Source organism: Vombatus ursinus, unplaced genomic scaffold (genome assembly GCF_900497805.2).
Source record: "Vombatus ursinus unplaced genomic scaffold, bare-nosed wombat genome assembly UNPS02009918.1, whole genome shotgun sequence".
NCBI lineage: Eukaryota > Metazoa > Chordata > Mammalia > Diprotodontia > Vombatidae > Vombatus > Vombatus ursinus.
The window spans coordinates 4,201,746-4,228,830 of NW_020949696.1; the positions used below are offsets into that span (position 1 = coordinate 4,201,746).

The 27,085-nt window shown below is 51.8% G+C and overlaps 1 protein-coding gene across 1 annotated transcript in view; it reads right to left on the reverse strand.

Moving 5' to 3' along the window:
- Positions 1-270: 270 nt before the first annotated feature.
- The window catches only part of MKNK2 (MAP kinase interacting serine/threonine kinase 2), a 34,271-nt gene continuing 7,456 nt past the window's right edge, over positions 271-27,085 (reverse strand). Inside the window, exons 3-14 of the mRNA XM_027853092.1 lie at positions 25,467-25,554; positions 24,638-24,739; positions 24,315-24,412; positions 18,358-18,437; positions 17,912-17,985; positions 15,706-15,810; positions 15,349-15,404; positions 13,948-14,043; positions 9,004-9,198; positions 8,217-8,381; positions 4,293-4,336; positions 271-3,768 (exon numbers count right to left, since the gene is read on the reverse strand). Of these exons, the coding sequence (XP_027708893.1) occupies positions 3,510-3,768; positions 4,293-4,336; positions 8,217-8,381; positions 9,004-9,198; positions 13,948-14,043; positions 15,349-15,404; positions 15,706-15,810; positions 17,912-17,985; positions 18,358-18,437; positions 24,315-24,412; positions 24,638-24,739; positions 25,467-25,554 (1,362 nt within the window). The 3' untranslated portion in view covers positions 271-3,509. The remainder of the gene's footprint in view (positions 3,769-4,292; positions 4,337-8,216; positions 8,382-9,003; positions 9,199-13,947; positions 14,044-15,348; positions 15,405-15,705; positions 15,811-17,911; positions 17,986-18,357; positions 18,438-24,314; positions 24,413-24,637; positions 24,740-25,466; positions 25,555-27,085) is intronic.

Here is a 27,085-nt window from a genome sequence, read left to right on the forward strand (position 1 = left end):
GTTGTTATAAAGGAAAACTCTTGAGCTGTATCAGTTTACCTGGTACCCCATAGTTAAAGTGCTTTTTTTTTTTCCCTCCTTTTCTTTCTACTGGGTTGGTGTATATTTTGTTTTTGTTGTTGTTGTTTTTTAGCAGTTTCTAAGCTGACATCCCCCTTCTCATGGGGGCCAGTCTTGGATACCAGCAGTGCAGTGTGTGACATCGTCTCGGCCACTTTCATGAATGGCCTACCCCGGGCGGGGGGGGGGGGGGGGGGGGGGGGGGTGGGCATCTCTTTATGAGCCTTGAAAAAGTCAGGTTCACAGTAACATTTCTAACCAGTTCCAAGTTGAATTAATTGGCTGAAAGGGGAGGAGGGGAAGAGTTGGGCAGGAAGGGGAAAGTGAACCTAAATTTAAAAATCAAAAATAAAAGTCAGTCATCAGTATCAGCTAAGTTCTGAGTAGGGGGGAAAATAGCAATTTGAGTCTCCAAGGCTTTTTTGGGGGGGAAAGGGGGGAGTTAAAAGAAAAAAAATCCCATAAAACTCCCAGCTGGAAAGAACCACTGATTTTCCATTTACACTCCCATCCTACTCAAGAAACTTCAGATACTGCAGACAGAGTCTTTGGAAGTGAGTCAGAAGTCTGACCCGTGAAGGGGGCCGGAGTGAGGGGCAGGAGATTGGAAGGCGGCCTCTCCATCTTCCTCCTCTGTCATGCCCCACCCCACAACACTCAGTAGGTCACTAGCAGAGGAAACTTCAATCCTCCAGGCCCTGCCCTGGCCTGCCAGGTATGTCCAAAGAAGATTTGGGGAGGATTGGAGGTCAAGGCATATGGAGGGGGGGAAACATCAGGAGAAGAGAGTTGCTTCTTTAAAAAAAATAAAACAAAAAACCTCTGCCCCCTCCTCCAGGTGTGACCAGGATTCCAGGTGTAGTGTGGGGATAGCCTGACCCCGACTTACACCATTCAAGTATTCTTAATATAAGACAAATACCCGTTGGGTGGGGGTGGGGGGCAGGATGAAATTGACAAGTCAGAGTAAAAACAAATTGCTCCAAAAATCCCTATAAAAACACAACGTACAATCCAAAGACCTTGGACTCTGAAGAAGCAAGCCTATCACTTCCTCAGAATCCCCAGCTCCCACCTGCGGTTGTCTGAGTGGTTTCGCGGCGTCCCCGGTGGGCATGGGACGAAACTCACGCGGCGTGACCCAGACTAGTCAAGGGAGTTCTGGCCGACGGCTGGAAGGGGTAGCAAGGGGACAAGAAAAATGCTATTGGAGGCTTAGGGGGGCTGACTATAAAGCAAACCTGAGCATTTCTCTCCAAACCTGTCCCACCATCTTCACCTCCCTGACTGGGAAAGAAAAAATTATATATATACACACACACACACACATATATATACATATATATATATATATGCATACATAAGACGGAGCTGGTATTGCATAGTTTATCCCTGCCCAGAATCCAAAGGTGGAGTGGGAAGTAAACACCCACCCAAGGAGGTGCCCTCTCCTGGCTTCGGGGAGGGTCTCTCAACGCGGGACGGCACTGGAGAGAAGATGGACCTGGAGGAGACACGAAGTCTCTCTACAGGATTTCCTGGTTGGAGCATTCCATCGGATGTCTAACTAGAGCCCCCATCCCCTCGGATCTGCTGAGCCCCAGGATCCAAGACCCCCAAAGTCCAAGCAGGAAACTAGAAGCTTTTGTTCCTGAAGGTTGGCAAATGAAATTACTCCCCTTGGAGGCTGGAGTTTGTTTAAGCTTCAGGCTTCAGTGTGGGGAAGGGAAAGACGAAGGACTTCTCCCCATTCTATCCCCACTCAATGAAATTGCCCATTCTGGGCTTAACTCCAAACTTAGGGGAAGGCAGTGGGCATGTCATTGCCCCACTCGTCCTGAGCCCTGAAAATGGGCACAGTAGGCCCAGGGGCCCATGCTCTAGGCACCTGAGCAGCCTGGTCCAGCTAACACAGGTGAATAAGCTTCCCCCTTGTTCCTGACCACCCCCCCCCACCCCCCACCCCCGTTCTCTGCTGTCCTACCAAAGGTTGGCACAAGTTTGACCAGGGTGTGGGGGATAGGGGTGGGGCTGCCCCACCCAGGTACCATAGTAGCACACACCCCCACCTCAGGAGCTGCCAACAAGAACCCCAGGGAACATGGGGAAGCCAGCTCTCCTCCTTCCTCCCTGCCTGGGACATGGGAATCACCCGTATTTTTATGGCCAGACCAAAGCCCAGGATCCCAGCACCTGCCAGCAGGGTCTCATCCCCATCACCAGCAGTCAGGTACACTTGCTTCCCCCAGGGAGACCAATATGTAACAGGGTCCCAGGGAAAAAAAAAATAAAAGGGAATTTGCAGAGGACCCAGATTGTCTGCCCCAGGAGATGGGGGAAGAGGAGGGAGAGGAGTTTTGCCTGTTGGGGATGAAAAAGGGAGAAAGCCAGCCACTACCCTGCTCTTAGACTACATTCTGGCCAGTCAGTGATGGGGTGGGATGGAGAAGGGAGGAGGGAGGGAGGGAGGGAGCCGGGGGAAAGGAAAGCCCCATAGGAGCGGCCCAGCTTGGGCATGCAGGACGTCATTCTCCCGGATCCTACTGCTCCAAGGCCAATGTGTCCAGATGGGCTAAACTCATCCTCCAAGCAGGACCCCAAAAGGAGAGCTTGGGGCTGGGGGAGGGAAGGACACGAGAGGGGAGGAAGGCTATTCTATCTGGAGTGGGTCAACATTTCACCTGGAGCTTAGGCATGGACACACTCCTTTCTCAACAGTGTACCCAGGCCAGGTGGGGAAAACTTCCTTAGAATACTGAGAATTTCCCATGGGGCTGGATAAATGCAAAATAAATTTTTATATATCATATATACATATGTATAAAATGCATATGTATACACATATATAGAAAAAATGCATATATGCAGTGGCAGGGGGTGGTGGGGAAGGGAGAACATTCCTCCCTTCTCCCCCCACCACCAGGGGCCCATCACCTGCTCTGGAAGGCTTAGAGGCTTCTGGCGTTGGGAAAACAGGCCTTCCAACTCCTGAGCTGATTCTTTATACTCCATCTGGAAGGCGGGCAAGGGAAAGGTAAGGGTGGGGGACGGGGCAGGGGATGGAGAACCACGCACCTCTTCACACAACTGACTGACCGTCTTTCACAGTATGGGGTGAGCTGAGCTTACAGCGCATCCTTTGGCGTAGGAAGGGAGGGGACCCCCAACAACAAAAAAGGACCCACAAACGTCAGTGTGCTACACGCCCTTTAAGCGTGCCTGGGGTGTGTGCCGCATTCTTGCTTTGTTGGTAAATACCATTAGATCATTTAAAAAATGTTTATAAAAAAAAAAAAAACTACTCCCAAGGTCAGCTGAACTCCCTGGAAACCAGCCAGAGGAGGGAGTGATCGCCGGCTGGCAACAGCTTAAAAAACCAAACCCAACCCCAGCGAACCCCGACAGGATGAACGCACAGCAGGGGCTGGAGGGGGACCTGGCTGGGGCCGTTACATGTGGTCGCTGACCAGGACCAAGGGGCTGACCAGGTGCTGGGGGGCTGGCGGGGCCTTGGACAGGCTGGCCTTCTGCCGCCGCTGGGCCAGCTTTGACTTGGATGGTGGCGACAGCTGCATGGAACATGAGGTAGCTTTGATGACGATTGGTCGATTCTCTTCCTCCTCCTCGTCTTCTTCACGCTGGGCCAGCTGGCGGTTCACGGCGATCGCCTCTGCCGCGAAGGAGGTGAGTTCTTTGGCACTGCTGTTTCTTGGGGATGAAAGGAAGGGAGAAAAGAGTCAAGGTCAACTCAACAACCCCTGCTGCCTCCCATTACCAGCCCTCTACTACTAGAATTGTGGGGTTTTACTGGGGGGAGGGAAGGATGCAATTCTAGGAGGAATGATGGCAGGGAGTAATTCCCGCCTACATTTCCTCAAAACCCAGATGACATATCAAAAAAGGAGCTGGGACAGGGGTCCAGATATGAGGCCAGAAAACAAAGTGAAAGTCACAATCCCACGCACTCAAGACCGTTGCTTCAGGGCGATAACCACCGGGCTAAGCTGGCCGACAGGAATATTGAACTGCTGCCTCACCAATTTAGGTCTCAATTCTAACCAGGACAAAGCCTTTTTAAGATCTGCATCGGACGAGCCAGCATCTTCTGTCCCCAAACCTCTGGGGTTAGTCCAACTAAGGATGGCCTCGTTCCCTTGCCAGGCCTAGAACCATAAGCTCCTCTCTAGAGGAAGACTGAAAGCTGGGGGTGGGGTGGAGGGGGGATGCCTCACCTCTGCAGGATTATCGGAGTGGGAAAGGTGTTATCCGGAGCACACTGCAATGAGAACACAGCACCTTCATTAGTCACGGGCCAGGCTGGTGGCGAGCTGAGGGCCTCGGTCACTCCTGTTACGGTTACAGGGTGGTTCTGCATCCTCAGCCACGAGAAGGCGGCTGGGACCCTATGCCCAACTTGGATGTGTAGTCCCAAGACCCAGAGGTCCTTCACTGCTGAGCTAGGGAAGGGGTATTTTCCTTAGGAAGGAACGGAGGGCCCCTAGGAGCTTCAGTGAGAAGAACGTAACCCAATTTATGCCTGAGAAAATTCTAATCCTGACCCTGCCATTTAGTAGTTCTGTCACCTTGGACAGACAGATTCCTTCCCTTTGCTCTCTCGTTTTCCTCATCTGTAGAGTTGGGCTAAGAGAAGCAGATAGCTACAAAGCACTCTGTGAATCACAAAGGAGTGTGCGTATAAAGGTTATGATGATGACCTTTGCCGCCAACACTCCTGTGGCCTTGGGCCAGGCCCTCCGCTTCTCTGGGTGTCAGTCCCTTCTCACCTGGGAAGCGAAGACCCTGGACATCACCACCCACCTCTCTTACAAGGGCAATGGAAATCCAATGAGAAAATGCATTGGAGAGCAATTTAGAAAGAAGCCGAGTTAACGTGCACGCGTAAAGGATGAACGCCATCATCATTAGCGTAGGGAAACAAAGGCATTTTCCCTGATGGCAGCACTTCCTAACATTTCTGAAGCCAGGAATGCTTTAGATTCATAGAATGCTAGACCCAGGAGGGATCCTAAGAGATCATCTAGTTCAATCTTCTCATTAAAGAAAAGAACAAACAGATGAGGAAACTGAGGCAACCTGTACAAAGTCACCAGGAATAAATTACATCTGTTCCTAGACTTAAATTAATACATATTAAATGTAAATAATATATGCAATAAATGTAAACAATGTATTATAAATATTGTAAATGTAAAGAATAAATTTACATGACAGATGTCGACACTGAGGCACAAAGCGGTCATGCCACTTGTTCTAGGTCAGACAAGGAAGTCAGACTCCACCAGCTTGCAATGGACAAAGAGATGGACGGAGTGGGGACTGGAAGTAAGCTTCCCAAGGTATAACGAGGTCCCAAAAACCAACTAAAATCACCATGAGGATGTATAATGGGGTGAAGAATAACTTCATTTCCAGGACATCTCAATGTTGTTTGGACCTGCTCCCAAATTTGGGTGGGGGTTATGTGTAATAGATTTTTCCACATATACATTCATTTTTCTTCTTTTTTTAAGGTCTCCTATTAGGAAGGCAGCCTCCATTTTGACCAATAATTATAAAACTTATTCTATACCTCTGTGACTTTAGGCAAATCAGCTGAGCCTCTGTTTCCTTCTTTGAACTCCTAAGGTACTTTCTAGCTTGATGTAGGGCGGATACACTTGAATTCAGGAAGATCTAAATTTGAATACTACCTCAGACACTCAGTTGTCTGACCCAGGGGACATCATTTAACCACTCTGGACCTCAGCTTCCTCACATGTAAAATGAAGGAGGTGGATTTGATGACCACTGAGGAAATTTCCAGCTCTGAATCTCTGATGTATGGATCGTTCTCATTCAAACCTTTTGACAGCTTTGGGGCCTTCTCTATTCCCACCTCACCTATCCAATCTCTCCTTCAACAAGTAGTTTTTAAAGAGACATGCAAGCTTTGTGCACCACCACCATTCTAGACCAGCCTGGCACTTGGTCGTCATGGAAAGCCACAAAATCTGAGGGAGATCGCTAGCTTCTCCCTTTCTCCTTTCCACGCTGTGCTCAGACCCCAAGGACAGCCCGAGTCCAACAGACCGTCCCGGATCACCTCGGCCAACCCTCACCACTCCCCAGTTTCCCAACCCCATGAATTTCTCTAGAGCTATCTATGCACCCCACTCATTCAGCCCTGAGCAAATATGACCGAGGATTATTAGTTCTTTTCCTATGTTTATTTGCCTTATCTCCTCCAAACAGACGTTTATCTGCAGGGACTGAGCCTTCTCCTTCTTCATGGCCCCTGGCACAGGAATGGAGGAGCCTCTTGTTCACAGGCAGCCTAGGACAGTGGGCCTCTCTGGCCTGTGGAAGCCAGGAGACCTTCCTTATGTTCTCTCTCTCCCTCCTTCTGGACAGGTCTCTCTACTTCAGAGACGTTACTGTTAACTGTTTCTCTCCTCTGATGTCTCTTAACTACTCAGCATGGTGAAGTAGGCCGAATATCGGTCTAGGCTTGGACCCAAATCCTAACTCTGACACTTAATTATCTGTGCGATCCCGGGCAAGTCATTTGACCGAAGTCTCTGTTTCTTCCTCTGTAACATGGCGGGACTGGACTAGCGCTATGTCAAGATCTAAAGAGGCCGTACAGGCAAGGAGTCAAACACACCTGAATGGAAAAACAAATGATAATCTTTGTGTCAATATAATTGGGTTCCTTCATAATCCTTTGTATTTCATTTTACGTATTGAAAAGGGGTCCGCAGGCTTTTCCAGACTGCTAAAAGAGTCCAGGACAAACACAAGGTTAAGAACCCCAGGATTCCAAGGGTGCCCGGTAGTTGATACCAGGTCTGACGGTCTGACTGTCTGTCACGTCCCTGTGCAGTTGGGGAATGCACTAGCTTTTGGGGCTGCCTTTCTTCCAGCGTCCAGAGGACAGTGAGGAGGAGGAGGGGGTAGAAAACGCCAAGAGGCAGATCTAAGCTTAACTGCAGCTACCCCAAAGTGGGAGGGAGTCCTTGGGCAGTCTCCTCTCATGAGAGGTCATCAAGCAAGGTCTGGAGGATTACTCATTACAGGGGAAATTCTTGACCAGGTATGAGCTAGACTAGATATCCTGAGGTTCCTTCCCTCTCAGATGCTCACTTACATCTGTGAAAAACCTTCCAAGAAATCTTCCTCACACCCCGCCCACACCCCAGGCTCCAGCAGCTGGTGGTGACCTCCACCCCATCTTTCTCTGCGGCACTTCGTGTGCGTCTCAGTCTTAAAGATCTAACTTCCAACACACAATAATCTGCTTCACGGCACCATTGTCTCTCCGCCTCCTGTAGCCCCAACAGAGGTCAAATTCATGTCCACTAGCTAGCATCTATTAAGAGCATCCTCTGTGCCAAGCACCGTGCTAAGCACCCGGCAAAACAAGCTTCCCTGCTCCCAAGGAGCTCACCATCTAATGGAAGAGACTCTGGTAGAACCTCCCCTCCCCCCACCAAGCCAATCACTGTCTGTTGAATTAAACTGAGCGATGGCCATCTATCTACTCCCTGAAAGGCTCCAGCCAGGTGGCTTCAATGGACCTCAGTTTCCTAATCTGTAAAGTAAGAGGGATATGAGATGACCTTTCTAAGGTCCCTTCCTCCTGTAAAGTTTAAGAGTTGGCACAGAATTGTGGGAAGAGCACCGGGTTTGGAGGCAGGCGACACGTGTGGAAGTCTCATCCTGACTTCTCGATAGCTTTAGGACCACAGAATGTGAGTCACAATTTTCCTCATCTGTAAAATGGGGACACTCATACTACCTACTTCACAGGGCTACTGTAAACCTGAGAATACTGTAGAAACACGAGGACTTATTATTACCCATTACTACGTCAGACCAGCTCACGGTGTCCCATTATTCTGATTTTCCCAGTTTTATCATCAGTCACGAGCTCTCAGGGGCTCAGTTCCCTTCATCTGAAAAGGTGTCTTCCTGGTCTCACATTCTGTAATTTTTTGACGCCTCGAGTAAAACCCAGGGTTGAGAAACCCCCACCTTTGTCCCCTTAAGGACTCAGAGGGTAGTGACCCTTCCCCCTCCTTCTTCAAGTTCAAACACATCACCACGGAGACCCCAAGGAGCAGACTTGGATACTCCCCAGCCCCAGTGACACTTACCCCCTGCACCCAGGGGTGCTGCAGGACCTGGGCCGCACTTAGCCGCTTCTTGGCATCCCGGACGAGCAGCTTGGAGATGAGGTCTTTGGCTCCAAAGGAGATATGGGCCCAATCCTTGTCGGGGAATTCGTACTTGCCTGCCTGGATGCTCTCAAAAAGCATGTTCTGGGGGGAGGGCCAGACCAGGTTAGTTGAGGAATGATTGACTTTAAGAACCCTAGTCCCCGACCCGCACCCCTGCTGCGGACGCCACGAGAGGTCTGGACACCGTACGTGTCACTGGGGATAGTTGAGGGAGCTGGGGAAGAAGTAGGGGACGTGATCCCTCTCTCTCTCGCCCCGAGTGTGCATGTATGTAAGTGTGTGTCTCTGTCTCTGTCTCTGATCCCCGCAGTGGTGGGAGGCATCCTGTGGGTGAAGGAGGCTGGGATTTCAATCCCAGCTCGGGAGCCGTGTGTGAATGGCCAGCTCTCTTGGTCCCAGGGTCCTTCTGTGTCACATGAAAGGTGGGATGAGAATAGCTGCACAGGACCGTTCTAGTACGGGCATTCTGTGAAATAGCATTTACAGGGCCAAGAGAACAGATCTCTGCTCGGTCCCAGAGGACGAAACTTGGAAAATGTGAGAGGGATGAGAAAAGTCATAGAGGGTCAATTCTGGCTCCCCCGAACTTCTTAACCATCGAAATCCATGATGATCAGAGGGAGAAGCAGGGGGTAAGCAGTTCAGAAACCCAGCGAGCACCAAAGAGATGCCAGGGCGGGCCGGGCCGCCCCAGGACCCCTACCTGGCAGGTGTGGCAAGCTTCACCCCGGTCCCAGCCGCAGTCGCTGCCGCAGTGGCCCACGAATGGCGGGTAGCCACTGAGCAGGATGTAGAGGATGACCCCAAGGCTCCAGAGGTCACACCGTTTGTCATAGATGGTGGCCTCCTCGTTGAAAGCTTCCACCACCTCGGGGGCCATGTACTCTGCAGAGCCACACTAGGAGGGAGCAGGGAGGGGGCAGGGTTAGAACCGGCCGCTGGGAGAGCAGCAAACACGGGACGAAGACCCGTGGAGTGCGCGGCACAGGGGACGTGGAGGGTGCTCAGAATTTGGTGCCGGGCGGGCTGTGGCGGCAATCAGATTCAGCCCCTTCATTTTCAGAGGACGGGCTAACACCGACGGCAGGCAGCCAACGTGGGGTTTGAGCTCTCCTGAATGTGCTCACTTTGGGTTCCCTAGACTACCCTGCAGGGACAAGCCCCAGACAGCTCGTCCTACACAGGTCCAGAGAAAGGACGCACAGAGAAAGAGGGGACCCACGATCTCAGGCCGGGGGTGCCAAGGGCCCAGGGCCTGGCACAGCCTGTGCTTCAGGAGGGCATCAGGAGCTATGGGGTAGTCAGGGAGGACTTCTCAGAGGGGACAGCAATTAAAAATAATTAAGATAAACAGAGAGAAAAAGGGAGGAGGAGCAGGTCGAGAATAGGCAGCCCATGTACCCAGAAGACAATCCACTGGAAGGTTGATCAGCTACATTGGACAGTCAAGTCCAGACTGGTCAAAGCCTCAAATGCCGGGCCAAGGAGCTGTGGGGTGAGAAGGCCCAAGGGTCCCACGGAGAGAGTGCTGGTGTGGAAGCAAGAGGACCTGGGTCTGAATTCTCCTGGGTGGCTGTTGGGCATATCATGTTTCCTCTCTGGACCTCAGTTTCCTCATCTGGGAAGACCTTGGAAATAATCTCTGATCCAACCTCCTCAATTTTATGATCACAATTATGACAACAGAAGCTGGCGTGTACACAGTACTTTGTCTACACAACAACTTTATGCACATTATCTTTTTTTATGATGATGACAATCCTAGGAGGGAGGGGTTGTTATGATCCCCATTTTACAGATGAGGAAACTAAGGCAGAGGTTAAGTGGTTTGCCCAGGGTCACACAGCTACTAAGAGGCATGGTTTGAAACCAAGGTCTCTGAACTGAGTGAATGTTTGTAGATTGACTCATTGATTGAGCCTCAGTTTCCTCAATCTATGAAATGAGGTTAACACTTGTAACTATTTCAGAGGACGGCTGTGAGGCTCAAATAGATGAGTTAACAATGCATGTGGACCACTTTGCATGCTTTAAAGTACTACAGCAAAGCCTGTTTTCTTCCTCTGTCAAACAGAGGGGATCAGACGTCACGGCCTTCAAGGTCCCTTCCAACTCTATCCTGTGATCTTCTGTCTCTCATATCCACTTTCATCTGAGCCCCACCCACGCCAGCCACCCAGCCAGGTCTGCCCAGAGTCAGGACTCTTGCCTGGGGGCGTGAGCCTCCCTTCCAAAATGGAAAAAGAGGCTGTGGTTCCACAGGAATGTGGCTGTAGTTCTCTCTCTCTCTCTCTCTCTCTCCAATGAGAAGGTAAACGGGCTGCCCGCCAAGGATTTGCCTAACCCCATTCCATGTAGTTAGGGTGACTCCCCCAGCCAAGATGCCCCATCCCTGGGGCACTAAACCGACATATGACCTCGCATAGGGCCCCACGTCCTCCTGTGGGGCCACAGGAGGCAGGAGGCCTGGACTTGGGAATACAAGGACCTGGGTTTGAATCTCGCTTCTATTCCTTGTTACCCCTGGCCCTTGGGTATGCCCCTTCACAGCTTGGGAGGACAACAGTACAGGCATCTCTTAACTGCCTCCTGTGTGCCAGGCACCGTCTCAAGCACTGGGGATCCAAAGGAAGGCAAAAGCCCTGCCCTGGGGTGCTCACAGACCGTCTAATCATGGGGTGCTCCGGCCTCCCTTTGAATGCTGCTCAAGACCGTTCCCAGACTGTGCTTGGAATCACAGGAACCAAAAAGAACATCAGAGAGGGAGGCCTAGCCCAGCCTCCTTTCCTCTTCCCCAGGACCAGCCAAAGACACAGAAGTCTTTTTCTCTGCCTCTTTCTTCCTTACCCTTCTAGTCTCCCCCTACCACCAATCCCCCGGTTCCCTTTTACCCACTAGCTCACAAACTGGCCAGGGCATCAAGAGCCTGCAGGCTGGCACACGCCTTTTGCCTTGCCCTTACCATAATGCAGGAGAACTGGGGGAGCAGGAAGCCCGGGAGAAGTGGGGAAAGAAGAGGTCAGTCCCTACGACTTTTCTAAGGCCCAGCAGAAGCCAATAGAGATGAAGGCCAGGGACAGGGCAAGGGTCCAGACACCCTTCCAACAGGTCCTGGAGGGGCAGCTAGGTGGCGCAGTAGATAAGAGTGCCGGACCTAGAGTGAAGAGGACCTGAGTTCAAATGTGACCTCAGACACTTACTAGCTGTGTGACCCTGGGCAAGTCACTTAACCCCAATTGCCTCCAAAACAAAACAAACAGGTCCTGGCTTTTGGTATGCCATTCACAGGAGTCTGTCATGGGGAACTCAAAGACGGGGGACCGCACCACAAAGATCACTGACTTGGGAGTCAGGAGATTAAATTAGATACCACCTGTAGAGGTCTTTGCTGGCCTTAAAATGCTATGTCAATGCTAGCTACTACAACTGTGATCATCTGTGTTTCTCTTCCATTCTAGCATCACCAGTTGTTTTCAGCGTGAGCCTGGCTGGCTTTGCCATATAACCTCCTGGGGTTTAAGAGTCTTCACTAAAGCGATCCTGACTCCCAGGCATTTTCTCCGTGTCCCCCATTCCCTCGTCATCTCGGCCTCCTGGCTTCCTTCGAGGCCCAGCGACGCCCCCCCCACCAAGGAAGCCTCTCCAGCCTCGTCTGCGTGCCGGTGCCTTCCCTCTGTGGATGATCTCCCATTTCTCCTGCTTGTGGCTTACTGTACTGGTACATAGAATGGGAGCTTCCTGAAAGCAGAGGGATGATTTTTTGCCTTTCTTTGTACCCCCAGCACTTTGCAAGGTGCCTGGTGTATACCAGGGGCTTAATCAACTGCCTGACTAAGGAAGGAATTATTCTGGAGAGCACCGAATCAAAGGCAGAGCTGCAAGGGACCTCAGACACCATCAAATCTAACTGCCCACCCCCTCATTTTACAGACAAGGAAACTGGAGCCCAGAGAGGCGAGTGACGTGCTTGACACACAGCCAGAAGGGTCTGATATTGAAAGTCCCTTTCACTGGCAGCCACCGGGTGCAGAAGGGGTTAAGGCACAGAGCACTAGCTAGCTAGCCAGCCACGGGGACTTTCCAGCCTCCCCAGAGCTGTGGGGGAGGGGAAGAGGGAGGCCCTCTGTGCACCAGAGACAGGAAGCTTGATGGGGAGAAGAGGGGGGCTGGGCAGCTCTCCCCGACTTCTACACCCAGACAGCCCCCGCTCTGCGAGACAAAGCACAACTTTGTGCCGGAGAGGGGAAGGTTGTCTGAGAAGCCAGGCCCAGCCGCATGGGGGATGGAGGGTGGCCCCAGCTGGGAGCCTCACCTTCCCCACCCAGCAGGACAGGGTTGCATCAGCTCCTTCTCCGCCCAGACTGGGCTTCTAGCCAAGGATTCCGCCTTGGGGAGGGGCAGGAAGGGCCAGGCAGGAGGGGCTAGATATGGGAAGGTTAGCTCCCTCCTTGGCCCCTGCACACCCTGCACGAGTGAGGCTGTCCCCTTCTCAAGAAAGGACTCTGTCCAGTGACTACCTTGGCCTGAGAATTAGCACCAGAAGGCGCACCCAGTAAATCTTTTGTGAAACCATGTGCCTGCTGTGCCCCAAATGGGTGCCATAGCTTGGTAAGGCACAGCCAGGGAGCTCTCTGGGGGCTACTCTCCTGCTTCTGTTGTCCCCAGGAAGGCCAGGGTAAGAGGTCAGGTCAGAGGCTACTGGCGCTGGGGGGCAAGCAGGGACAACCCCCAAAATCTGACTTTAACCAAAGAGTGGGGCAGAATGGGACTGACAGGGTGCCAAGTGGCTGGTGGGCAGGGATTTCACAGGACCGAAGGGTTAGGAGACACACAGCCAACCACAGCCTGCGTCCTCCCTCCGAAGTCCCACCCATCTCTGGTTCTCAACACCACAACACACATATGTGCACGGGGGGGGGGGGGGGGGGGGGGGGGGGGCCCCCGCCCCCGCGCCTCGAAGCCCCTCCTCTCTTCCTTTGCCCAAGCCTCGTCTGACCCATTTCTGGGTGCCCTGAGCGTAGGGCCCCACCCTCTCACCCAATCAGAGCGGCTGTTGCTAAGGCGAGCCCTAAGCTCTCTCCCTCTGGCTCCTCCCAGTGCTGCTGGGCTCCACTCCAGACCAACCAGGAATGGGGGTGTTATGTAACTCTGGGGCCCGTGGGGGCAGGGCGAGTTACAGCCCCAGAGAAAAAAGGAAAAGGGTAGTGCTCAGCCCAGCATTCCACCGGGACAGCCCAGGAGGAGCAGCTCCCCGGGGAGCCCGGGACAAAGCACCCCCAGTGAATCCTGATCCACCCAGTCCCTTAAAACTCAGCGGTCATCGCTTCCAGGCACAGATAGCCAGCCAGCTTAGAGCTACAGTCACCTCGACCTCAGGGTACTGGCCTGCTCACCTCAAATCCACATCATCCCTGGCTCCCTCTCTCTCCAGAAGCACACCGCAGGCTGCCAGGGCAATGGAGGGAAAGAGAGGCACAGTAGAGGGTTTCCTAACCCCTCAGCCCAGGGTGGGCACTTGCCTCCCAACCTCACCGCTGCATAGGCCAGCAGAGGGCACTCCTCAAGGGCAGGCCTGGGGCCAAGAGGCAATGAACTCTCACCTCCACCTCTGGGAACCTGAGCAGGGTCAGTGGTGAGCAAGACTTACCGGTGTGAGCAGCTCTGGGGTGGAGATGGGAGAGCAGTCACCATTGAGCTTAATGCCACTGCCAAGGTCAAAGTCGCAGATCTTGACTGGAGAAACCTGGCGGGAGGAGCGGGAAGTGGGAGACAGGCAGGTGCCCAGCCCACCGTGAATACCCCCCCCTTCTAAGCACACTCATCAGACCTTCAAGGACTTTCCCCACATCCACCCTGGGAAGGGAGGGCATGCAGATATGGTCGTTCCTATGTTACAAGTGGGGAAACCAAGGCAGAAAGCTCAAGGGATTTGCCCAGGGCTACCCAGCTAGTGAGTGTCAGAGGTGGGATCTGACCCCAGATCTCAGGACTCCCAAGTCTGTCATTTTTTCCTTCTAAATCACTGCCCCTCCCTATCCCAGACCCTGTCCGGTTATAGCCGGCTGACCTCTGGCACCTAGTGAGAAGCCAGGCCCAGGGAGCCAAGAAATAGAGGAGGTGGTGTCCTGCTGGCCAGGGCAGCCTCACAAAGGCTCAACTCCCCAAGCAAAGTGAGGGCAGGCCCCCAAGGCCACAGGCAGGCTTGCTACACAGCCCTGACACCATGACTGGGGATACTTATTTCCTGTTAGTTCCTGCCTGCCTGCACCTCTCTGCCTCACTCTCCTTTCCTTGAGCACCTCGACCTGGCCCAGAACCCCTCAGAGTAGGAGAGTACTTTTAGACAGTGTCCTCAGAGGGCTCTGACAGAGGGCATCACACACACCCCCATTTTACAGATGGAGAAACAAAGACCTGATGGAAAGTAGCACCCGAGCACTCACACTGTGAGCTAGCTACAGGAACAGAATGTTAGAATGGAAAGAGCACGCAACGGGGAGTCCTAAAACCTACTACGTTCAAGCCTCCTCACTGCTCTGAGCTCTAGCTTTCGCCTGTGTAAAATAAGGGGGGGCTGGACTGTATCAGGGACACTTACACAATGGTCCCCAGATCCCCCAAGGGGTCCATCATGAGATTCCACGGGGTCTGTGAACTTGTATTTTAAATATATTTATTTTGAATATCTTTTAAAAATTTATTAAATTCATTTTCAGTATCTTTATAAGTGCATTTCGATATCACTTGTAATCGTTTGTTTTTTATTTTATGCATAAAAAAAAGGGGATTCTGAGAAGGGGCAGGCCTCCCCAGGTGTGCTGCCAAAGGGTTCCCGGACCCAAAGGAGGCCCTTGGACCAGGTGATTGTTAAGGGCCTTCCCACCTCTGAGGGTGTGTGCTTCTGAGTCAGCAGCAGAGCTGGGGACTTGGGTCTCTGAACTTACCCCCAAATGCCCCTGCTCTAAAGTCTGCATCCCAAGGGGCCCACTGCTCCCCTCCCCCCAGGTACCAAGCTTCTTGGCCGCTCCTCTCAGGAGCCTCTCCTCACCTGGTCAGGATTTTCACAGAGGATGTTTTCAGGTTTAAGATCCCTGTGTGCAATCCCTGGGGGAAAGCCAGACAGCAGAGGCAATGTCAAGAGGGCGGGGGAGGGCACTGGAGTCAGGGGAGGGAGGATGGGGCCAGCAGAACCCAGGTTTTCTCAGAAGGCCCAAGGTGTTGAGGCTCCCTCGTTTTAGGGGGTGGGAAGGGGGTCCCCAGCAGGAAGCAGAGAGCCATGTAGCTGGTGCGGGGAGGGGGTAGGGTGGGAGAAAGGGGAGGAGAGAGAGGGAGGGGGCCCAGGCTTCTGGCCCAATCCTCCGCTTCTCTCCCAAGTCCCTTCCCCTTATACCCCGACATTGCCCACCTTTATTGTGCAAGAAGTCAAGGGCGCTGGCAATGTCCTGGACCACCATGCTGGCCTCAAGCTCGTTGAAATGACGTCGTTGATGGATATGAGAGAGGATGGAGCCTGCCGGGGGAGGGGCAGAGGGGAAGAGGTGGGTAAGGCACAGGTCATGGGGGAGGGCCAGCCTCATCCCCACCCCACACAGAACCCTGGAAAGGGAGGACCCCGGCGCTGCCACCTTTATAAGGCTCTGTTGGTATGCTTCCAACATGTTTCTATTGGCTTTCCTCACAACCACCCAAGGAGGCAGACAGTGCAAGGGTGACCATCCCTGTTTTCAGAGGAGAGAACCAAGGCTCAGAGCGCCGGCTTGCATAGAAGTTACCCAGTTAACGAGGAGCCAGGCTCCCTCTGACACCGAGTTTAGTGCTCTTTCCACTAAAACACACTGCATCAAGGGATGCTGCCGAGAAGGGTGACCGAGCCTGCCTCCTGCATCTCCTGGCTCTGGGGCAGGGGGCTTTTACCATCATGGGGACCATGCCTCATACCCACAGCACTTCACAGTTCACCGCCCCCCACACCTGCCTCCCAACCACACCGGCATGGAGGCGAGGGGGCACCCCTGCCCTTCCTCTTTTATAAGACAAGCAGTGACTTGTCCGGGGTCACAGAGACCATCAGCAGCTCTGAGACTCAAAACCGGGTGTGTAATCCCAACTACAGACACCCTTCTCCCACTCCTGGCTTGCCTCTCTTCCAACATGCACCAGGAAAAAGGGGCAAAGAGATCAATTTAGGCTTGACCTCAGTGAGAACTTCTCAACCAGAGAACTCTGTGAGTGCAGCCTGCTGCTGCAACAGGTAGCAAGATCCTCCCCTCCCTGGAAGTCTCCAGGTAAAGGTTAGGTAACCACCCTTGGGTATACCGAAAAAGGGACCTTCAGGCAATCCAGGGACTGGTTGGTCTATTTCCTTCCAGACTCAGCTCAAATCTCCCCCACCCATACACACATGAACACATACAGAACTCTTCAAGAAGCCTTTCCTGACCCATTGCCCCCTCTGGAGAAGATACAATCATTTATATGTCATTTCTTCCATTAGTATACAAGCTCCCTAAGGCCAGAGACTGATTTTTTTTTTTTTATCCCCATCACTAAGCCCTATGCCTGGCACACAGAAAACACTTCACAAATGTCTGTTGGTTTGACTTTGTCTAGATGCCCATAGAGTTCCCTTTAAATCAAAGATCCTGTACCTCTGAATCTGGAATCCCTCAAAAAACAAACAAACAAACAAAAAAAAAACCCAACACCCTTAGAGACTTTTTTATGGGTCTATCATGGGAATTTCTCTGAACTCTGCCAGAACTAGTTCCTATTTCCAGCCAGTCCCACCTCTTAGGACACCCGACCGCTTGCCAAGGCAAAACCACTTTGCTCAATCGGACAATTCCCTAAGACGCCAAGAAGGTGCTGCTACCTGCGTCATTCTGCGGAATTCCCTCATTCAGGAGTTCCTTAGGCCAGAGCAACAACCTCAAATAGGAGGAGGGGCCACCAAGCCACTAAGTAGAGAAGGATCCCTGAAGTCCACATGTCATCTCACCACCTCTATTTTACTGTATTCCTATTGATTTTGGTAACTATTTCCAAATGGTATTTTACCCTAGTTTGGGCCTCATTCCAGAGTATTGGGGGCTGAGTGTTTGACACTCCTGCCCCAGAACAGCTGTTCTCAATATGGGAGACGAGTTCAAATTTAATTGATTTAAATGATTTTCATAATAATACTAAGATAAAATGCACCAAAACAAAAGCTCTTGGGGGGAGGGGGTCCTTGATCATCTTCAAGAGAATAAAGGGCTCCTGAGACCAAAAAGCTTGAGAACCACTGTACCAGACTAATGAAATCCCAGGTCCAGCCCCAATCTCTTTCTTAATATCCCTTCTGAGTATCTAAGGGGATCCATTCCTAATCTGATGCTAAAGAGAGCCCTCTCAAGAATCTCCATTCTCCTTTAATTTCATGGATTTTTTTGGATTTCATTAAAATCCATAATTTCACGGATTTTCATCGTCTTTTTTTAACTTGTCTTTTGTGTCAGGAGTTAGGGAGTGGGGGAGACAAGAGAGAAGAACGGTGTGCTAATGCCCTATGGGAGTCAGGGGAAAACCTAGACATGTACCCGCAGCCTCCCATAGAATCCCCTCATACTTACCACCCCGCATCTTCTCAAACACCAAGTAGAATCTCTCTTCTTCTTCAAAGAACTCTATCAGTTCAAGGACATTTCTGGGGGAAAAGAGGAAGGGGGGGCAGGAGAAGGTGCTTCAGGATCAATCCCCCCATTCCAATCTTTTATGGGCAGCCCTGGGCCCTGAAGGAGGATCTGAATTCCCTCCCACTTTAGAGGAAGGGGCTATGCAGCAGAGGCCAGCCTCACCGGGTTGGGGCCGGGGACAGGGGAGGGAGGAGGAGTGGACCTTACTAGACTTATTTGCCTGTCAAAATGACCTCCATCAGAGAACTGAAGGCCTTTATCCATAGGCAAGCTCAGAAACGCAGTATGGACATGGGACAGGACGGCAGGAAGAAGCCAAGAGCCGAGACTCCCAAGGCAGAGAGATGGGGGCGAGGGTGCAGAGGGAAGGAAGGATTCATTACCGATGTCCCTGGCACTGGTACAACATCTCTACCTCCCGAAACACGCGACTTCGTATGTGGCCCAGGCGCTTCTCAATGATCTGCAAAAGAGCAAGGCTGGTGGAGTTACTAACAAGAGAGGAGCTACCCACTGGGCCCAGAGGACTCCAGAACAGCCTGGCAGGAAGAGGGCTAGGGGAGCTGGGAGGTTCAGAGGCAGAAGGGCCCTCAGACCTGGCGCTCAACACCAGGCAGGAAATGCAAATATTCTTTATCACTTTGTAGCTAAATGTTTAGAGTTCTCTATTAAAATGTAAATCTCCAGGGAAAGTGGACTGGAGGTCTCAGTTCCTAGCCCTTTAAGATAAGCTGGGCCTCTGGACACCCGGATAAGGGGGAAGGGGACAAAGACAGGCCTAAACAGGGGAGGGCAAACACCAAACTGTACGCTTTTGCCCAGAGCCAACCCTGCTCCATATGCTGGCTTCCTCTCATCCTTTCCAAACCTGGGGATAGAACGTGATCTGTAAATGCTAGCTATTATTATTACTGTCATTGTGACTGTGATTATTCCTGCTGGCTAGTGGAAGGACGAAGAAGGCCCAGATGTCACTCGTTTCACTATGGGACCCACATCAAGTTCCTGGATAGGCGGCTGGGGCATAAATGCAAACAGCACTTAGGACTTGGGAGGCAGAAGGCCCAGGCAGCTGGAGGTGGGGGGAAAATTTAGCCCTGATCCGGCCATCAGCAAGTCCTGAGCTCAAATCCAGTGTCAGACACTAGCTATGTGACCTTGGCCAAGTTACTTAACTTCTCTTGGCCTCTTCATCTGTAAAATGGGGATGATATAAGCACCTACCTCCAGGGGTAGTTCCCAGGACCCAAAGAGATAATATTTGTAAAGTGCTTAGCTCACTGTCTGGCACACAGTAGGTACTTTATCAATGTCAGCTATTGTTATTAAGCTTGAATCCTGGCTCTGGGCATTATTTAAGTGGACTATATAAGCTCCTTGAGGGGAAGGACTGTTTTGTTTTGGTCTTCCTCTCTCCAAAGCCTAGAACAGTGCTGGACTCAACAGTAAACACTTGTTGAATTGAATTCCACCTGGGAAGTTCAGTTTTCTCTTTGGTAAAATAAGCTGATACATACTCCCTGCTTTACTGGGCTGCTATGAAGAAACTGCTTCAGAGATGGGAGTTTTTACTATGACCAAATAACTGGACATTTATCTCACGTAATCAGTTTAAGGTTTACAAAGCATTTCCATCAAAACAATCGCAGGAATTAAAGACCACATGATTACACCCTCTGTTTCTGAGGTCTTTTCAGATTCTAACTGCCATGACCCCATGTTACTGATGATGAAACTGAGGCCATAAGAGACAAACAGCCATGAAGAGACCAGGGGAGAGTTCTGGCAGGGTCTCAGAATTAAGTGTGGACTCCAAGCTCGTTACCAGGCAGAAAACATCCACTTTAGCCCTGTTTCTGTTGCTGTCTGTGCGACCTTGAACAATCACGGATCTCAGGACCTCCAAGTTCTCCACCCCCCTGACATAAACCTAGCAATGCCATAAGGATGCCTGGTTAAGTATAAAGTATCAGACAGAAGTGCGCGGCAGAACAAAAATCCTAAGGGTTTTCCAAAGCAATACACAGAGAAAAACAGCAGGACACTTTTCTCCCCTAACCTCTACAGGAGTTAATCAGTCCCAGGACCTGTGCTGACCTCTCCTCCCCCATCTCCAGAAGACTACAGGCAGATACTTATCGCTCCCCACCACCCTATCCTTCCACCTCCCGGAACAAAGTGCAAACCAGCACAGCAGGGACAGAGCCATTCACTAGTCAGTGGCTGGTCCTTGACAGATCCTCACCCTTCCCATGGAGATTCCCCACAGGGAAACGTGAGAATGTGTGCATGTATTTGACTGGGTGGGGTGGGGGAGAAACGTGTGCAGTGTTTCTGTCTAGCCTCTCTAATAGTGGGCCGCTCTAGGCCTCTCATCAAGGGGAGGGGAAGCCTTGTATTCCCCATGCTCCCCTTTTCCCTGAAAGAACTCTGCACCACCCTCCCCATCACTGGGCCATCCATCTTGAAACAGATTGGGGGGGGGGTGTTGGGGAAAAAGAGAGAGAGAGAAATCTCGCCATGATGGGGACTTGGCAAAAGGAAGCTTTGTTCCTTTCATAGCAGAGCCTGCCGGGTAAAGAAAGCTCCCCCGGGAGCGCTAACCCCGCAGCTGCCATCCTCCAGCTGTCCCGTCCCCCCTCCCCACCATAAGTCAAGCTCTTCGACCAATAGAGGAGAGGAGGTGGGGGTGGGCAGCCCGGCCTCTACCCCTAGGCCAGCTCCTATGACAGAGAAAGCCACTTAAAGGGACAGAGTCTCCACAGAACATCCTCATCTCTGCTCAGCACCCACCCTCCAGCCCACTGCTTCTGGAAAGGAAGCCAGGAGCTAGGCTGAGCAGTAGGAGTAACCTTGTGCTAGAGACTTAGGTGTGGGTCCAATCCTGGTTATAAAAAGGTGGGCAAGCTGCTTGATGACCTCAGCAAAAAAAAAAAGAAAAGAAAAGAAAAGAAAAAGTGTGTGTGGGGGGTACTAACATCTCTCCTCTCTCCCTTCAGGGACATACATCATGAGAATAGAGGGCAAGATGTTTTCCTATACCTGGCTTAAAAAGACCCAACAGCTGTAGGGCTTCTGTATCATTCTCCTCCCTCTGTGTGTGTTTGTGAAGGAGGGGCACAGAACCACACATGCTCCCCCACCCATGAAGAGGGACAAGTGATGGAGGCTTCATGCCCGGGCGTGGTAAAAAGGGACAGGAGGGAGGGAGAGCGGGACAGACACTGGCTCAAGCTGAAGTGAAGAGTTCAAATAACGCAAGCCTCTTTAAGGGACGGCTGCTTTGGTCACTGTTTCCCATTCTGCCCAGTACAATTTCACAGCCAGAGACCAAGGGCCCTGTGGCTCATTTTAAAACACAGCAAGTCCAGGTAGGCATCAGAAGAGGCCTCAGTGCTGGCTAAGAATGGAAGGAGGAGGGCAAGGCAGGGTCCCAGCCAGGGATGGGAACCTACAGCCTCGGGGCCACAGGTTGACCTCTAGGTCCTCAAGTGCAGACCTCTGACTGAATCCAAACTTAACAGAACATTTACCCTTAATAAAATGACTTGTTCTGTAAAACTTGGACTCAAACAAAAAGCTGCACCCAAGGACCTAGAAGGCCACATGTGGTCTCAAAGGCCCCAGGTTCCCCACCCCTGGTCTGGGTAGACTGTGGGAGGGACGGGGACGGGACACTCTGATCTTTCCCATTTCTGTCTCTGGGAATCCTCCCTTCCCCCTCCCTACAGGAGCCCAGCCAATCAATAAGCATTCATTAGGTGCTTGCCATGTGCTGGGCACCATCCCTTCCAGCTGACCCTCCTGGGCCCCAGTCAGGAGGGGACAGGACAGAGACAGGCTGGGTCCTTCTACAGGGAGGTCCATTCCCAAAGCATCGGGACCTTAGCAGTCCAGAAGGTTCCCCAGAGGTTCTCACTCAGAGCCCTTTCTTGGCAATCACAACCCATCCAATGTTAGTGTTTAGCCAGCCAATTGCTGCACATACAGATTCAAAACAAATTCCCTATTACCTCAGGGGGTTGAGGAAGGTACGGTACAGATTTGGGGACCAGCCAAATTGGCAAGCCTCTAAGCATTAGGCTTTTGTCTTCCTCAGTTTACCCACTCTGCCTGCATCACTGTCCAAGCAAGATTCAAACTAGTCAATCTGCAGCTACTTGGCTGCTCTAGGGAGAGGTGTGCCTATTTTAGACTCAGAGAAAACCTATTCTTCAGACTGGGTATTCCCCAGATCTGAATAGAGGACCTGACCTTCAATGCCCCCACTTTCTGTTGCTATGGAGAGATAAAGGAAACTCAAGTCTGAAGAGCTGGGCTCAGTGAATGACTTTGCTGCTCACTTCCTCTCTGATATCTGGGTAAAGTCCTATCCTCTCCAGGCCTCAGTTTTCCTATCTGTACAACAAGGAGGCTGGAACCCAAGAAGCCTGTACAATGCCTTTGCATTTGGCTCTCAGAAAATGTTGCCTCCCCTTTTCTGGGACCCATGGATCCTAGATTTATTATATTATCTAAGAATAATGACAACTAACATTATATAGTGCTTACTATGTGCCAGGTACTGTGTTAAGTACTTTACAATTATAATCTCATTTGAGCTTCACAACAAACTTGGGAGGTGGGTGCTATAATTATCCCCATTTTATAGTCAAAGAAACTGAGGCTGAGGGGTTAAGTGACTTGACCAGGGTCACACCGCTATTAAGTGAGGCAGGATTTGAAGTCAGGTCTTCCTGAGTCCAGGCCTAGTATTCTAACCACTATACCACCTAGCTGCCCCTTATGGTCAATGGATGGGGGACCCTTCAGGCTATTTGCCCACTGCAGACCATGGTTCCTTACTCTAGCCAGAGGCCTCACAATCGACTCCTCTTGTTCATGAGATGGGAGATGGGAAGAGAGAGGAGATGTAGAAAGAAAAAAAAAAGTCAGGGGGGAGGGAAAAGGAGGTATCAAAACAGAAAAGAGAGAAGTGGAGAGAAAGAGAAAGAAAGGAAAGAGAGAGAGAGAGGAGACAGAAAGGAGGGGAGAGAGGGAGAGAGAGACAGAGAGAGAGAAAGAGGGGGGGAAGGGAGAGAGAAGAAAAAAGAGGGAGAGAGAAAGAAAAAGAGAGAGGGAGAGAGAGAAGAGGGCAGAGAGAAAGAAAAAGGGAGACAGAGAGATAGGAGGAGAGAGAGAGACAGAGAGAAAGGAGGGGGAGGGGAGAGAGAAAGAAAAAGAGAGGGAGAGACAGACAGAAAAGAGGGGAGAGAGGGAGAGAGGAGGGGAGAGAGAAAGAAAAAGAGGGAGAGAGACAGAGAGGGGTGAGAAAGAAAAAGAGAGAGAGGGAGAGGAAGGAGGGGAAACAGAGACAGAGAAAGGAAGGGAGACAGAGAGAAAGGAAGGGAGACAGAGAAAAGGAAGAAAGAGGTAGAGAAAGAAGGAAGAGAGGGAGCTGGGTGAGGATGAGTGAGGAGATGAAGAGAGGGAGAGTGAAGAGGTAAAGAAAGGAGATGGGGAGAGCTCAAAGGAACAGAGAAAAGGAAGGGCAAGCTGGACAGTGGAGGGCTCCCCCAGGGCTGCCCATGCCCATCCCCATCTGAGCTGCTGAGCCCAAGCCTGTGGAGAGAGCCTCGGGGCTCCAATCAGAAGCTGGTCAGTTATTATTAGTTCAGGGCTTGAGCAGTTCAGTGAATAGCCCTCAGTAATGAAGGTCTGTGCAGTGACCTGGATTCCCAGAAGAGGGGTCTCAGCCAAGGAGGCCCAGTCACCGGACGGTTGGGAGAGGACAGCTCAGAGAGCAGGCCCCTGCCGTTTCCTGACCAAGCATCACACGGAGCGGCGGAGCAGTGGTAGTGGCTCTCAGACACAGGGCTTCCCTTCCTCTCACTCCAGGATTTTACTTCTACTTTTTCCTGTTTGGACCAAACCCAGGCCTCTCCCCAACCACTCCTCTCCAAATCCTCAATGGGTCTAAGAAACTGCCTCTGCGGTGCACACCTGTAACTAAGAAGGCTCATTCCACCAAAGACGCTGGCCACAGAGCGCGGCCGTGTCTGGTCTCCAAAGAGAGACCCTGTCTCAAACACACCAAATCTAAAAGGGTCCCTCAATACATAGTCCAACCTCACTTTAAAAACGGGAAACTGAGGCCCAGGGAGAAGACATTACCCACCCAAGGTCATCCTACAGGGTCTCAAGACTGAGACTGCTCCTCCCAAGGGCCAACTCTGCTGGTTTTTGAACCAGGGCTATCCTGGAGTGACCTCCAGGGTGGACCTCAGGCTTCCTCCCCCAGCCTCCCTCCTGTCCGGACTCTGACCGCGTCTCCCCCTCTCAGCGGCAGCAGCTGGCTCACCTTCACAGCATACTCTTTGTTCGTAATGAGGTTGATGCACGTCTGGACTCGGGCATGGGCTCCTTCCCCCAGCACTTCATCCTGCAACTGGTAAACATCTGGGAGAGAGAGAGAAAGGACGTTGGTACCGGCTGCCCCGGAGGCCTGGTACTGCCGACGCTGCTGGCGAGGCCTCCTTAAAATTCTCCTCTCTTCCTTTCTCAGGGAGCCCCTCCCCTCCCCTCCCCTCCCCTCCCCTCCCCTCTCACCACCGGCTCAGAATTCTTGGCCCCAACAGACATCCATCCACCCTGCCCTGCCCTGCCGGGACTGGCTCGCCCCACCTTCAAACCTCCCCGAGAAGCTGTCTGTGGCCCGGCAGCGTTTCTTCTTCTTGTTCCTCTTCTTAGCATCAGGGATGTCGATGGGCTGGCTTGAGGGCATGTCTGGGGCACAGAACACCCCCAACCGCGGGGGGGGGGGGGGCACAGAGGTAAACAGGCCGGCTCTTCTCGGTCAGGACTCACCCTCCCCACCCCAGACCTCCCCCTCTAGCCTTGGGGTAAGGGAAATGGGGGCTCCAGGCCCTATTTAAAGGACTCCATCTCAGGCATCTCCCCGTATCTGGAGATTTCCCCAGCTTGCCCTAGGGACCTGGCATCAGCAAGGGCCACCACAGCTCAGGACCCTAGGACTCACCAGCTATTTTTAGGAGGGGGTGGGGCAAGGCGGGGACTGAGTCAAAGGAAGGCCCTCCCCAAGAGGTCAGGAAAGGTAGGAAAAGAGGCTACCACCCACTGTCATAACTAAGCTTCAGAGCTAAGAATCCTTTCCTCCAGGACTCTCCCCTCCAACTCCCCAGTCAGAACTACATATACATATATATATATATATATATATAGATATAGATATAGATATATATAGATATATAAATCAATGGGGAACATGGGACAGGTGCTTCTCCAGCCATACTGACCTTCAGCTTCTCCCCCTCCATCCCCATCGGTGCTCTTAGCACCAAAATTCCCTGGCCCTGATGCTATACGTCCCTGGCTGTGCCTAACACCTCCCTGGGCCCTGGTACTCCCCTCCCAGTTCCCACATCCCTCTAATTGTCTCTGTTCTCCCTGGTCACGTGCCCATTGGACAGAAGGCCGGTATGTTAGGGCTTACCAGGGCGGGTCGGGCACTCAAAATTGAAGACAGATTCCAGGTGGTTGGACTGGTTGACGGCGAAGGCCAGCTCGAAAGGATTCTGTCCCTGTAAGGTGAGGAAGGGGGAGGAGTCCAGGTCACGAGAAGAGCCTCCTAGAATTTCCCCTTCCCCCTCAAACATTGTTTTTGGAAAGAAGACCCCATACCGCATGCCCCTTATAGCCTGGGGGTTTTCTGATCTCTATCTATACTCAATAGTGGTAAAACCACGCCTCCCACACAGTTCTAGGCGGCTCAAAGCACTTGCACGCTCCATGACTCTCACAGTGATGGGGCAGGCCCCAGCCTGACAGGACCTGACCCCAGAGCCCACGCCCTTCCATCTCCATATATCCCCAAAGGGCAGAATTAAGGCCCAAAGAAATTCAAGAAGGTGAATTAGGCTAAAATCTGGACTTTCGGAGGTACTACAGAACCTCTCTCCTCCCAGCCAAAGGGCCTCCAGGCCTGAAGATGGGGGGATCAAGTGGAGGTTCAAGGTATGGAGTTGAGTCAAAGCCTGGGGTGCAGCTCTCTGAATGGGGCGCTGAGCTCCTGGAAAAGGGGATAGGGAGGAGGGTGGACTGAAGAGCCTGAGACCAGAGGATACAGCACCTCACACCGCCCCCACCAGTTTACCCCAGCTGATAGGCACAGAGACATTAACAATCGCAGGAATGTTGTTATCTTTACACAAACAAAGGGGATGTCTCAGCCTTACAGTCTATAGGCCACGTGCCATGCGTAGTGGGGGACGGGCTGCACCCAGCCTGCACCCAGCCCTCCCCACGCTTTTGCCAGGTCTCCTGGGTAACCAACACGGCCTAGATTAGGGGTGCCGTCTACAGCACCTGTGGAGAAGCAAACTAACATGTCCGAGGCTGCCAGATACCAGAAAAAGAGCCCGGGGCTGGATGAAGAGGAGCTGAGTTCAAATTCCAGCTTCGCTACTCACTAGAGCTAGAACCCAAGTAAGTTATTTCCCCTTTCTGGATTATACTCAATGACTTCCACAGCACCTTCCAGTTCCAGCTCCTAAGACCCATTCTGGGCCCTGGTCTGGAAAGAAGTCCAGAGCCCTGAGTTCTTTTTTCCAGCAATGCCAAGGACTTTTATGTAACACGGACATTCTTGCACCCTCCCTGGGCCTCAGTTTCCCCATCTGCAAAAGGAGGGGGCTGGACTAGATCTGTAAAGTCCCAAAATTCTATGATCCACTGGAGATACTATTTATCCCTTTCTTCTTAAAACTATCCTTCCTTCCCTCTAAAAGCAAAATAGAGGGAAAAGCAGACTATTCCAAGCCCACCTTGACAACCTGGCCTGGTCTCACGGCGGTGCCCGAGGGATCTGCAGCCTGATCCCCTTACCTGGCACCCTAGTGGTCACTGTTTCTTACTACTTCCTGTGTCAGAAGTAAGGACTTCCCCTCTCTGGCCTCAAATCGCTCATCTGTTATAACAATAATAGTAGCTAGTATTTATGTAGCACTTTAAGTTTTGCAAACCACTGTACAAATATTATCTCAACTGACCCTCATAACAACCCTGGGAGGTAGGTGCTATTGTCATACCCATTTTACAGATGAGGAAACTGAG